The sequence below is a fragment of the Gobio gobio genome (genome assembly GCF_949357685.1).
Source record: "Gobio gobio genome assembly, chromosome: 17".
In the NCBI taxonomy this organism is placed as follows: domain Eukaryota; kingdom Metazoa; phylum Chordata; class Actinopteri; order Cypriniformes; family Gobionidae; genus Gobio; species Gobio gobio.
The window spans coordinates 14,474,886-14,487,867 of NC_137110.1; the positions used below are offsets into that span (position 1 = coordinate 14,474,886).

The 12,982-nt window shown below is 37.4% G+C and overlaps 1 protein-coding gene across 1 annotated transcript in view; it reads left to right on the forward strand.

Moving 5' to 3' along the window:
- ttll3 (tubulin tyrosine ligase-like family, member 3) overlaps positions 1–11,129 on the forward strand; it is a 52,734-nt gene extending 41,605 nt beyond the window's left edge. Inside the window, exons 6-15 of the mRNA XM_079840434.1 lie at positions 77–245; positions 2,332–2,387; positions 2,501–2,629; positions 2,722–2,836; positions 3,095–3,205; positions 3,279–3,471; positions 6,481–6,629; positions 6,706–6,949; positions 7,269–7,704; positions 9,463–11,129. Of these exons, the coding sequence (XP_079696560.1) occupies positions 77–245; positions 2,332–2,387; positions 2,501–2,629; positions 2,722–2,836; positions 3,095–3,205; positions 3,279–3,471; positions 6,481–6,629; positions 6,706–6,949; positions 7,269–7,704; positions 9,463–10,068 (2,208 nt within the window). The 3' untranslated portion in view covers positions 10,069–11,129. The remainder of the gene's footprint in view (positions 1–76; positions 246–2,331; positions 2,388–2,500; positions 2,630–2,721; positions 2,837–3,094; positions 3,206–3,278; positions 3,472–6,480; positions 6,630–6,705; positions 6,950–7,268; positions 7,705–9,462) is intronic.
- Positions 11,130–12,982: the final 1,853 nt, after the last annotated feature.

Below are 12,982 nucleotides of genomic sequence, written 5' to 3' on the forward strand. Positions count from 1 at the left end.
AGATCTTTAATCATTAATAATAATGATGACAATGAGATTTCAACATGCACTGACGATTTTGATGATTCTGCTGTAGGAAAAGAAAGTGTTCTCAGTGCTGGGCCCATATCCTGTAATCCGCGCAGGCCTACGTGCAAGAGGATGGGTGGAGCAGCGGCGACTGCCACGGCCCTCTTTCCCTCAGCCCTGTCGACATGATCTTGAAACCGAAGCCACGGATGAGGGTGACAGCAGTGATGATGATGGTGAGAGTATCTGACAGAACAAAGATGGGATCCTATCCATCACTCTGCCTAGATACACGACTAGGCTTGTTGGTTTCTGTGTGCGCAGGTTTACTTAGCTATATATTTAAGGGACAAAATAGTCCCCTGATGTTAGGTAAATCTGACTAAGCTTCTGTTGGGTTTAACATTTAAAAGTAAAAAATGATTAATAAAGACAGTATTTGTTTTTTCAATTAATAAAATAGAACACAGATACAGTATATCCTACTACTATACCTACTACTTCACCAGTCAGCAAATAATTTAGGACCTTTGTTTCTACCCCACTGGAAGTACTTATAATTAAATTAATATAAAACAACAGAAGGTCATGGTATCTGCTCCTCAAATAGATCATTTGGTTGACTATCATTCAAAAGTTTTGGGTCTGTATGAATTTTAATTTTTATTTAGCATTTTCTGGACAGGGTTTAAAATCAGACGGGAGTAGGCCTTAATCTACAATAGTTAATCATGACTTTCTGACACACAGATTCAGTACAGATTACTAACACCCTGACTATGAAGTCCTGAACTAAAATATACTAGATTAATTTAAAACAAACTGTGCTGATCTGAATTAGCAGAGGTTGCCTATAAAATAAAAAGAAGACACACACACACACACACACATACGTATATACTGTGTGTGTGGACTGGTAATCCCTACGTTATGGGGACAAAATGTCCCCACAAAAATGGCAATATCCGAAATCCTCGTCCTTGTGGGGACATTTTGTGGTCCCCATGAGGAAAACATCTTATAAATCAGAATAAGTGATGTTTTTTGAAAATGTAAAAATGCAGAATGTCTCCTGTGATGGGTAGATTTAGGGGCAGGGGCAGTGTAGGGGGATAGAATATACAGTTTATACAGTATAAAAACCATTACGCCTATGGAAATTCCCCATAAAACATGAAAACCCAACATGTGTGTGTGTGTGTGTGTGTGTGTGTGTGTGTGTGTGTGTGTGTGTGTGTGTGTGTTTGTTTATATACATTTACAATGACATAGTCCAAGCAATCCATGTGTCTTCTTTGAAACACAACATTAATCTGAAGGTAAACCTGCCTGCTGGTAGGTTTAATTTAAGCCTCAATTTAGTCCTGGAGTAGCGCCAATATTTATCCAGGAAGTCACCTTATTTAACTCTGTGTTAGACTAAGTCTAGGACTATTTAAAAAAAACACGACAAAGCAGATTTCTCTTAAAAGGCCATTTTAGTCTAGAACTAGGCTTAATCTCTGTCTGCGAAACTGCCCCTTAAATTGATTAAAAGGGACAGTATAGACATTTATAATATTAAAAATATATATTTCTCTTTCAAATAACTTTCTATTCATCATAGAACCCTCGACCAAATTATGCAGCATTATGCAAAATTAGCAAATTATGCAACATTGATAATAATAAGAAATGTTTTTGAGCACCAAATCAGCACATTAGAATGATTTCTGAAGGATCATGTGACACCATTCCGCTTTTGTTTCACATGAATAAATTAAATTTTGATAATATTTTACATTATTATAATTTGTACTGTATATTTGATTAAATAAATGCAGCCTTGATTAGCATAAGAGGCTTCTTTTAAAACAATAAAAAATCAGTAACACTTTATTTTAGTGTCCTTGTTACGTTACATGTAGTTACTATAGGAATTTTTATAAATTGTGCATAATTAGATGCAACTAACACCAAACAACACCCTAATCCTAAACCTAACCCTGTAGTAAGTACATATAGTTAATTATTATTACTCAGTCAGTACTTAAATATATAATTACACTGTAACAAGGACACCTTAAAATAAAGTGTAACTCTTAACGACTCTAAACTTTTTAAATGTTAATGTAAACGTGTGTGTGAAGTATACTGTAAAATGTATGCTTGGAGCAACCTATGTAACTATGTTTAGTTAATGACCCACTGTAATTTAAAGCTTGATATGATAGTTTGAGTGGGTACTTGACACCACTCATTCCAACAAACAGATGTCTGTGACAGATCATTCTTTCAGTCCCTTGACTGCTGTCACACCACCTTCTCTGTTTCTTTATACAGATTTAGGAGAGGAGGGAGAGAGGGGCGTTGAAGCAGATGATCTGTACGACCTAATGGTGTGTTTAGAAACTGTAGAATTCCATTTCAATGACAGTTGCCATAGCAGCTGGGTTTTTGAATGTGATTTGAGGACAGTTGACAGTCTCTGATCCTTATTTTTATTCCCTAGTCACGGTTGGTTCGTAATGAGACCCCATATTTCTACTGGACAACAAAGAGGGATTCAATCGACTGCCGGTCTTTACGTAAAGATCAGATGACCAATCATTACGCAAAGGCGGGATCTTTTACCACTAAGGTTCATTGTAAACTGAACAAATGAAGCTGTTCCGAACTAAAATTCCTCTACACAAAAAAACACTTTTTGTTACTCATTACCTGTTGTTTCAGGTTGGTTTGTGTGTGCATTTGAGAAATCTCCAGTGGTTTGACGAAGCAGATCCCGATACATTCTTCCCACGCTGCTACAGACTGGGGGCGGAGGATGAGAAACATGTTTTTATTGGTCGGTACACTTAATCTGGAATATACTGTGTCCTTGCTGAATTTTCATTTAACAGATAATTATTTTCCCCCAAAGGGATTTACACCACTTGAACTGCACAGTCTGGAGTAATCTGGGGTTAAGTGTTGCTCTCAGGCAAAATTGTGATATAATCTCTGTAACAGCTCATGGGTCGCACCAACTTTAGACTGAACCTGCAATATTTACGTTGCCAGACCTGAACCAATGAGAGATTTTTTTCCCCCTGTTTCTTTACAGATGACTTTAGACGCACTGCATGCACAAGTCTACTGTTGTATGTTTTGGAGAAGTATGATGGGGATTCAGAGTGGGAGAGAATAGGAGAGGTGCATGATGCTAAATCTCATGGTATGTCACACACTAACACACACATGCACACATTAGAACTCACACGTATTCACACATCTTCCCTCATTTGTAGGTCTGAGCAAGCGGCGTAGACAGCACACCAATCAGAGGGTTGGAACCTCGTTAATTGACAATGCATTGCATGTATGTCAGGAGTATCTGAACAGTTTAGAACACTGTGACATAGACATCACTTTGGAAACAACCCCTATCCTCTCAGAACAGCAGTGGAAGGTGTTTCTTCAGAATTATTATTTAGTTATTCAGTGAGTATAATTTTGTATTATTATTTATGGTATCTAAAATTGCTTAAAAAATATCAAAAATAAAAAAAATCTTGATTGTTTAAAAAAAAAGAGTTAAAGGGTTAGTTCACCCTAGTTCACATTAATTACTCACCCTCATGTCGTTCCAAACCCGTAAGACCTTTGTTCATCTTCGGAACAGAAATTAAGATATTTTTGTGAAATCCGAGACCTTTCGGATCCTCCGATAGACTCAAAAGCTATTACCCCTTTTAAGGCCCAGAAAGGTAGTGAAGAGATTGTTAAAACTGTCCATGTGACAACAATGGTTCAACCTTAATGTTATGATGCGACACAGTGCAGCACTTCTGGATTCATCAAAAATTTCTTAGTTTGTGTTCCGAAGATGAACAATGGTCTAACGGGTTTGGAACAACAATGAGGGTGAGTAATTAATGACAAAAGTTTCATTTTTGGGTGAACTAGTATACATACTGTAAGTGTCGGGACTGAAAATTATATAATGTAAATCACCTTATGAAACAAAACTGCAAAAATGCTTCATTACAAACTGATGCAACTTTATAACATTAGACATATTAAAGAATATTTACACACATGTACATATCAACAACTGTGTTCAGCAACTTAGACGGTAAAGTAATAAAGATTAAAGGATTAGTTCACTTTTAAATAAACTTTTGCTGATAATTTACTCACCCCCATGTCATCAAAGATGTCCATGTCTTTCTTTCTGCAGTCGAAAAGAAATTAAGGTTTTGGATGAAAACATTCCAGAGTTTTTCTCCATATAATGGACTTCAATGGGCCCCAAACGGTTCAAGGTCCAAATGACAGTTTCAGTACAGCTTCAAAGGGCTTTAAACGATACCAAACGATGAATAAGGGTCTTATCTAGCAAAACGATCAGTTTCTGCGAGAAACCGAACAGTATTTATGCTATTATTTTACCTCTTAACAGACAAACGTGATCGTCTCTGTGCTCCACCATAACTTCCGCTAAGTGAGGTCGAAATACGAACGTGGTCATAGATATAGCGATCGTAGGTACCTCATTCTACTGATCCGTGCAGGCTCTAATGAGTGATCTACGTATAGATCTATGACTAGGGGTGCACCGAAATTTCGGCCGCCGAAAATGTTCGGCCGAAAATGGCATTATCGGTTTCGGGCCAAAATAAAAAAAACAGCCAAAAACGTAAACCGAAAATGAATGTCACCCGCCCCTCCCATCCGTGCGCAAGTGCTTGTTTATACTTTCGCCTGGCTCCGCAGTGCGAGCCTCCGCTGACTGCGCGCGCTCCTCCCCAAACGGACGAGGCGTTGTGCTATTAAGTTTCACTCACGGTCGAGCTGTTATCACTGACGTCTCTGCCTATCAAAGATTAAGCATGTCAGCGGTATGAGAACGAATAGAGACGTATCTAGCTGAACTACCCATTGACAGAAGCGACAATCCCCTTGACTACTGGCGCACGAACGAAGGCCACTTTCCATTGCTTGCGCGGATTGCACGCAGGTTATTTATCTGCCCCAAGCACCAGTACAAACAGTGCACAGACACACTATTCAGTGCAGCATCTCATGTTCTTAATGAGAACCATTCTGTGATTTTCTGTGCAGTTATTCAGATAATTGTCAACTGTTAAAAAACTATTTTATTGGATGGTACATAAAACTTGAAGAATAATATTATTTGGTATTATTATTTATTGTAAAAAATAAAAATATTTCAGGTTTTGTTATGTAACTTCATAAAAGTTTGATTATTTTTTTGGTTTGTGATTTTTTTTCTTTTCATTTCAGATCCATTAAATTCAAGCTATATATATATATATATATATATATATATATATATATATATATATATATATATATATATATATATATATATATATATATATATATATATATATATATATATATATATATATATATATATATATATATATATATATCATATTTTAGAATACTTTTTTAAAAGAAGCCATTTTCGGCTTCAGTTTCGGTTTTCGGCCAAGTGCATCCTAAATTTTCGGTTTCGGCCCAGAATTTTCATTTCGGTGCATCACTATCTATGACCATGCTCGTATTTTGACCTCACTTAGCGGAAGTTATGGCGGAGCTCAGAGACGATCACGTTTGTCTGTTAAGAGGTAAAATAATAGCATAAATACTGCTCGGTTTCTCACAGAAACGTGTTGTTTCGCTAGATAAAACCCTTATTCATCATCTGGTATTGTTTGGTATCGTTTAAAGCCCTTTGTAGCTGTACTGAAAATGTCATTTGGACCTTGAACCGTTTGGGGCCCATTGAAGCCCATTATATGGAGAAAAATCCTGGAATGTTTTCATCCAAAACCTTAATTTATTTTTGACTGCAGAAAGAAAGACATGGACATCTTAGGTGACATGGGGGTGAGTAAATTATAAGCAAAAGTTTATTTAAAAGTGAACTAATCCTTTAAGTAGAATATTATTATTCCTAAACACCACAACTCTTAGATATTTATATCAAACCTGCAACCAGTGAGTAATTATAAAATAAAATATTAAAACTAAATCGCAAGAAACCTTTACTAAGATTATTACGGGTTTCAAGGAAATAAATAAAATAGTAAAAATATTTTTTTCATTTTTTCTCTAGTCTTCTGTTCCCTTGTTTTCTCTGAAAATAAACTCTTTATGGTGGTATAGTACGGGAGGAGTATAGTCCCCTAAGAGGACATGGTGATGGGATATTATGAGATGGGGAGTAAAAATTATATTTCATAGCTTTTGCGTTCTCAAAATTATTGTGTTCCCCTGATAATCTTTGCATTCGCTCACAAAACTTTGCGTTCTCTCCCAAAAGTATTGTGTTCCCCTTAGAAACTTTGCATTGTGATATTTTTTTTTCCTTTCACCATATTATTTCCATCACAAGTTTTACAGTTTCTCTGTAGAGTAGTGAAGATGCATAATAGTAAGTTTAGAGAGAACCTTCTCACTGTTTCTTTTCCTTTGCAGTGAAGGACTGATTATAGAGGGGTGTGAAGAATATGTGGAGCGTTGTAAATGTATGCTCGAGCAGATGCGTCAAGTTTGCCCTCAGTTGGAGACTGACGGACTCTGCAACATCTGGATCATTAAACCTGGGGCCATGTCAAGAGGCAGAGGTGTGTTTTTTAAGACTGAAGGGCAATGGTTTAAAAGATTTTGCAAAAATATTTATATTTGACTTTACTGTTCTAGGTATAATTTGCATGAACAAGCTGGATGAGATGTTGAGTTTAGTAGATGGAGACCACAACATCATGAAGGACAGTAAATGGGTGGTGCAGAAGTACTTGGAGCGGCCCCTTCTTGTGCATGACACTAAGTTTGATGTAAGGCAGTGGTTCCTGGTCACTGACTGGAACCCTCTCACTGTGTGGTTCTACCGTGAGTGCTACCTCCGTTTTTCTACCCAACCTTACTCCACTCATACATTGGACAGGTGAGAAAACAAAAAAGTAAATTCTGTCATTATTTACACACCCGCATATCATTACAAACTTGTATGACTTTCTTACACACACACAAAAAGATCTACAAATACTGAAGAAGCAAACTTTGCGAAACACAAAATTGATGTCACTGCCAATACTTTTGGCCATGGCTGTTGTGAACTAACGTTAGTCTTTAGTTAAGTTTGTGAGTTGAGGATTAGTAAATGATCACAGAATTTTCAATTTGCACTATTCCTTTAAGATTAGCCCTCAACTATCTTTCTAGGCTTCAACTAATCTTTTCCCCCCTGCATTTTCCACCCTCAGCTCTGTACATCTTTGCAACAACTCCATCCAGAAGCATTTTCGGCCAAGCCCAGATCGCAATCCTTCTCTACCCGCTGAGTGCATGTGGTCGTGTTCGCAGTTCCGCTCCTGGTTGGCTGCTTCAGGTCGTGGTGGTCTGTGGGAAGGGGTTGTGGTTCCAGGTATGCAGAAGGCTGTTATCCAAACTCTCTTGACTGCACAGGACAGTGTGGAACCTCGCAAAGCCAGTTTTGAGCTTTACGGAGCTGACTTTATGCTGGGTCGTGATTTGCGACCTTGGCTGTTGGAGATCAATGCCAGCCCCACCATGGCACCCTCCACAAGAGTCACAGCTCGACTCTGCACCGCTGTACAGGAAGACACTTTGAGGGTGGTACTGGATCGACGCTGTGACCGCAGCACTCACACTGGTGGCTTCCAGCTCATATACAAACAGGTACACACAAAGAACTATATGGGTGAATTCTATATAGGCATATATCAATTCTATATAGGCATAAATTAATTAAAATTTTATATATATATGTATTGTATTTATGTACAACCCCAAATCAGAAAAAGTTGGGACAGTATGTAAAACGCAAATAAAAAAAAGAAGAAGTGATTTCTAAATTTACTTTGACTTGTATTTCATTGCAGACAATATGAACACAAAATATTTCATGTTTTGTCTGGTCAACTTCATGTCATTTGTAAATATGCATCCTTTCCTGTCATTCAGACCTGCAACACATTTAAAAAAAAGTTGGGACAGGAGCAATTTAGGGCTAGTAATGAGGTAAAAGGGTTAAATAATGATGTGATTTGAAACAGGTGATGTCAACAGGTGATTGTAATTATGATTTGGTACAAAAGCAGTATCCAAGAAAGGTCTAATCCTTTAGGAGCAAAGATGGGCTGAGGATCGCCAGTTTGCCAACAAATACGTGAGAAAATTATTAAAATGTTTAAAAACAATGTTCCTCAAAGAAAGATAGGAAGAGATTTGGATATTTCACATTCAACAGTGCATAACATAATTAAAAGAATCAAGGAATCTGGAGGAATTTCAGTGCGTAAAGGACAAGGGCGCAAGCCTAAGCTGAATAACCGTGATCTCCGATCCCTCAGGCGGCACTGCATCAAGAATCGTCATTCATCTATAAGCGATATCACCACATGGGCTCAGGACTACTTTGGCAAACCTTTGTCAAGTATCACAATATGTAGTTACATCCACAAATGCCAGTTAAAACTGTACTGTGCCAAAAGGAAGCCCTATGTTAACAGTGTCCAGAAGCACCGTCGACTTCTCTGGGCTCGGAGGCATCTGGGATGGACCATCACACAGTGGAAACGTGTACTGTGGTCAGATGAATCAGTATTTGAGGTATTTTTTGGGAGGAATGGACGCCGTGTGCTCCGGACCAAAGAAGAAAAGGATCATCCAGACTGTTACCAGCAACAAGTCCAAAAGCCAGGGTCTGTCATGGTATGGGGTTGTGTCAGTGCCCTTGGCAAAGGTAACTTGCACTTCTGTGAAGGCACCATTAATGCTGAAAAGTACATAGAGATTTTGGAGCATAATATGCTGCCTTCAAGAAGACATCTTTTCCAGGGACGTCCATGCATATTTCAACAAGATAATGCAAAACCACATTCTGCACACATTACAAAGTCCTGGCTCCGGAGGAAGAGGGTACGGGTACTTGACTGGCCTGCCTGCAGTCCCGACCTGTCTCCAATAGAGAATGTGTGGCATATTTTGAAGTGCAAAATGCGACAACGAAGACCCCGTACTGTTGCCCACCTTAAGACTTGTTTGCAGGAAGAATGGGACAAAATTACACCTGAAACACTTCATCACTTGGTGTCTTCAGTCCCTAAATGTCTTTTAAGTGTTGTGAAAAGGAATGGCAACATTACAAAGTGGTAAATGCTTTACTGTCCCAACTTTTTTTTAAATGTGTTGCAGGTCTGAATGACAGGAAAGGATCCATATTTACAAATGACATGAAGTTGACCAGACAAAACATGAAATATTTTGTGTTCATATTGTCCGCAATGAAATACAAGTCAAAGTAAATTTAGAAATCACTTCTTTTTTCTTTTTTTTTTGGCGTTTTCCATACTGTCCCAACTTTTTCTGATTTGGGGTTGTATTTTTGGGTCTGAATAGGGTCCTAACTTTATTTTAATTTTATTATGGTTTCAGGCAGCAGTAGAAATTCCTCAGTATGTGGGAGTGAATCTTCTTGTAGAGGGGACTTCAATCAGACGTCCCCGTGTCCCTATTTACAAGCCTCTCATTCAGTCTCACCCTGAGCCACTATCAAAATCCACCAGTCACAAGCCTTCACTCATAAGCGGCCATTGCACTTCTAGCAAAGAGAATCATTCAGAAGAGGTAAAAAAGGCCTGGCCTACACTCTCCTCCCGTAAAGTCACGTCGGAGCAATCTTTAATCTTTCACCCTAAACTGAGGAAACGTCCCCACAGACTAGTCTTACCTTCAAACTGTTGTGTTCTTCCCAACCCAGCTGAACTTCATCCACAGAAGCTCACACTCACTCTAGTCCAGCCCAATCGCCCTCACACACACAGGACATGCAGCAACCTTCCATCTCTGTACCGTCCCGTACCCTCACTGGACGTGATAAGCATACGACCTAGACAAACTCTCACCTCCTTTCGCTACAAGCACAACATACACAAAGTCGATATATCTTATCCAGGCTTACCCATGCAGCAGCATCTTTTGCTAAACCATAGACGGGCCACGGACACTTTTACAAAGCGAGAAGGGCCGAAGTCCTCCTAAGGAACCTTTTGGAGAACAGGATTTCATTCAAACAGATTCTCATCAGTTAATATGACTTATGAATGGAATTAATACGTTTTAGACCTCATCAGTTGCATTGTGAGTTTATTTTTAAATACACTGGATTCAAAACCTTATCAACCTTATCAATCTACTGTCAGAAATAAGTGAGAGAACAGCATATTAGTTGAGGAAGAGCTCTCCATTACCTTTTTACTGATAAAGAGCACTTTCTTAAAAAAAAAAAAAATTCTGTCATCATTTACTCTCATACCCTCATGTGTTTCCAAACCTGAATATTCTTCCTGTGGAACACAAAAGGAGATCTTACGCATAAAATTGACTGGTCTGGTATCTTCCATATAATGGAGGCATGCATTGACCAGGGCCTGTCAAGGTTAAAAAAGGACCAAAAAGCACCACGTAGCACATTTGACTTGTGCACTCTACTTCAAATATTCTGAAACCATATAAAAGTTTTATGGCTAAAGACACATTTTTTAACACAATGAATTAAATTCAACGTGAGATGTACAGTAGTACTTATGGAGTGCCTAATTCTGTATTATATTGATATGATATTTTCAATGGTGCTATGTTTGATGATTATTAACATGGCCATTTAATGGTGCACTGACTGTAGATGCTATGGTGCTGAATTTTGTATTCTAGATGTCAGGATGTTTCCATGTGGGCTGATCATTGACAATGTTACTTAGTGGAAACACTAGGTATGGTCTCAAAATGTAAACTTTTTTTTATAAGTTATAGTTATTTTATATAACTCATGCCTTTAACCAAACTCACCACTAGATGGAGGTAGCATTCATTCTTTTAAAACCTTCCTCATTTTTTTTTTATAGTGCTCATCATAAATAAAGTATTAGTATCATATAAATTATATACTAAATCCATCGTCATGGATACATTTGTAATAATATGTGATTAATACAGTTTTTCATATCATAATGCCAACAAAAGGAATGGGTTTTGGGGTCAGTTTTGCATGAATTTGATCATCCTGATGAACCTCTACAATAAAAGCACTTGGAAATCACTTAAATATTATTGTGTTGTTTTCATATTGTTTTCTTTTTTCAGCACCTGTCTCTGTTCTCTGTTCTTATATTATTTTTTATTTTATTATTTTACCCATTTATAAAGACATTATTAGAATGTCTACATTGAACTGTAATTAGAAGACATTGCATTTTTTTTTTTTTACCTATTAACATACATTCATATCAAAAAATTTTCAGAATGTTTGCATTTGACTAATTCAGAGATGATGCATTTTATTTATTATACTTTATTGTTTTTACCCAATCACATACATTCATATCAAGAGATTTTCTGAATGTTTAACATTGACTGTAATTCAGAGACATTGCGCTCAGTCACATATACAAACACAAGCAAATCAAGACATGCTGATCAGTTTACTATCAACAAACACTCACTTTATACGCATACCCATCAGCAGACTGTAAAAATTATTGTTGTCAGGTATTGCAGTTTTTTACTCCATTTTACCTTCCAGCAGCTCTCAAGTTATTGTCTATTTTCAAATCTTCAGAGGGGTGCATGTCTGATTTGGAACAGGATGTAGTTAAAATCTAAAATACTTACATATAAGGGAATTTTAGAAATTGTGGACAAATTCCCCACTGTCCACCAAGCGTTTGAACAGCAAAATTAAAAGAAGCTTGTTTCCTTTAATAACTTTATCATATCTATATACCACAGTGATGGTTTACAATACACCGGGCTACCTTATTAAACATGGAATATTACCTAAATATATAGATGTCTGACAGATTGGCACATGTGGTCAAGGACATTCATCAAATCTCAAAAGAAAAAATGACAGAATGTGCAAATCAAGCAAACGCATCTCTCACCTCCTCTCTCTCATACACACCACACACTATCACACACATGTTGGGCATCTGTGAACTCTGTGTAACCTACGGACTAGAGGCACAACTAATATGCACCACCAACCATGACCATAATAAACCGTAGTGATACTTACATCATACATATGTTCTACATTCAGGCCCATATTTTTAAATGCTAAACGTGCTAAATATTTTATTTACCTATGGTATTTCAGTTATGTTGTTATGAAAATACATTTTAATTGTTAATACAGAAGAGAAAGGTATGATTGATGTTTCAGTAAGCCTTGTACGTACATTTAAGTCTCTCATCCAAGCCAATCTTGACAAGTCATTACAGTGCCAAAAAAAAAGGAGGCATGTATGTACACATTTTTTAACACTTCTAAAATGTTGTCTTTCTTTTCTAAATGGAGCTAAGACCATCAGCACTGTGGTGATTGATTGATAATCCAAGCAATCAGCAAATGTCATCTCTTTGCATTGGCTTTTCCTCAAAGATTCTTGACTGTCTTCCATGTTGATTTTTCAGAAGTTCTTTCAAAGTAAGTATTGCATGGCAAGAATAAAAATGCTGGAATGCCAGGTCGGTGACCCATTGAGCTGTAACTAAATGTGAGGATGAAACTTGGAGAGAGACAAATATTTAGCTGGGAGCAGTGGGTGTAAGTGTAAAATTAAGAAGCAAGACTCTAAAATAACATCTTAAGCCTCTTACACACTCTGCATACCACATGCCTCGAGGGAAAACGACAACTTGACAAGTATAAATGGACAGGATATTAGCAGAGCAGAAGTGTTCATTTTTAACATAGCTAACTGGTATAGTTCATTAGCATGGTCATTTTATTTTATATGCCTATTTATTAGTATGAAAAATGTGATAAAGGTTTTAGAGGGAGTTTAGGAAAGTTTGGGTCAAGGCTGGTTCTTTTCCCTGTATTTCAGAGTATGGCAATTCACGAGCAAGGACCATGCCACAACCATGAACGTTGGAGAATTATTTATTGAAG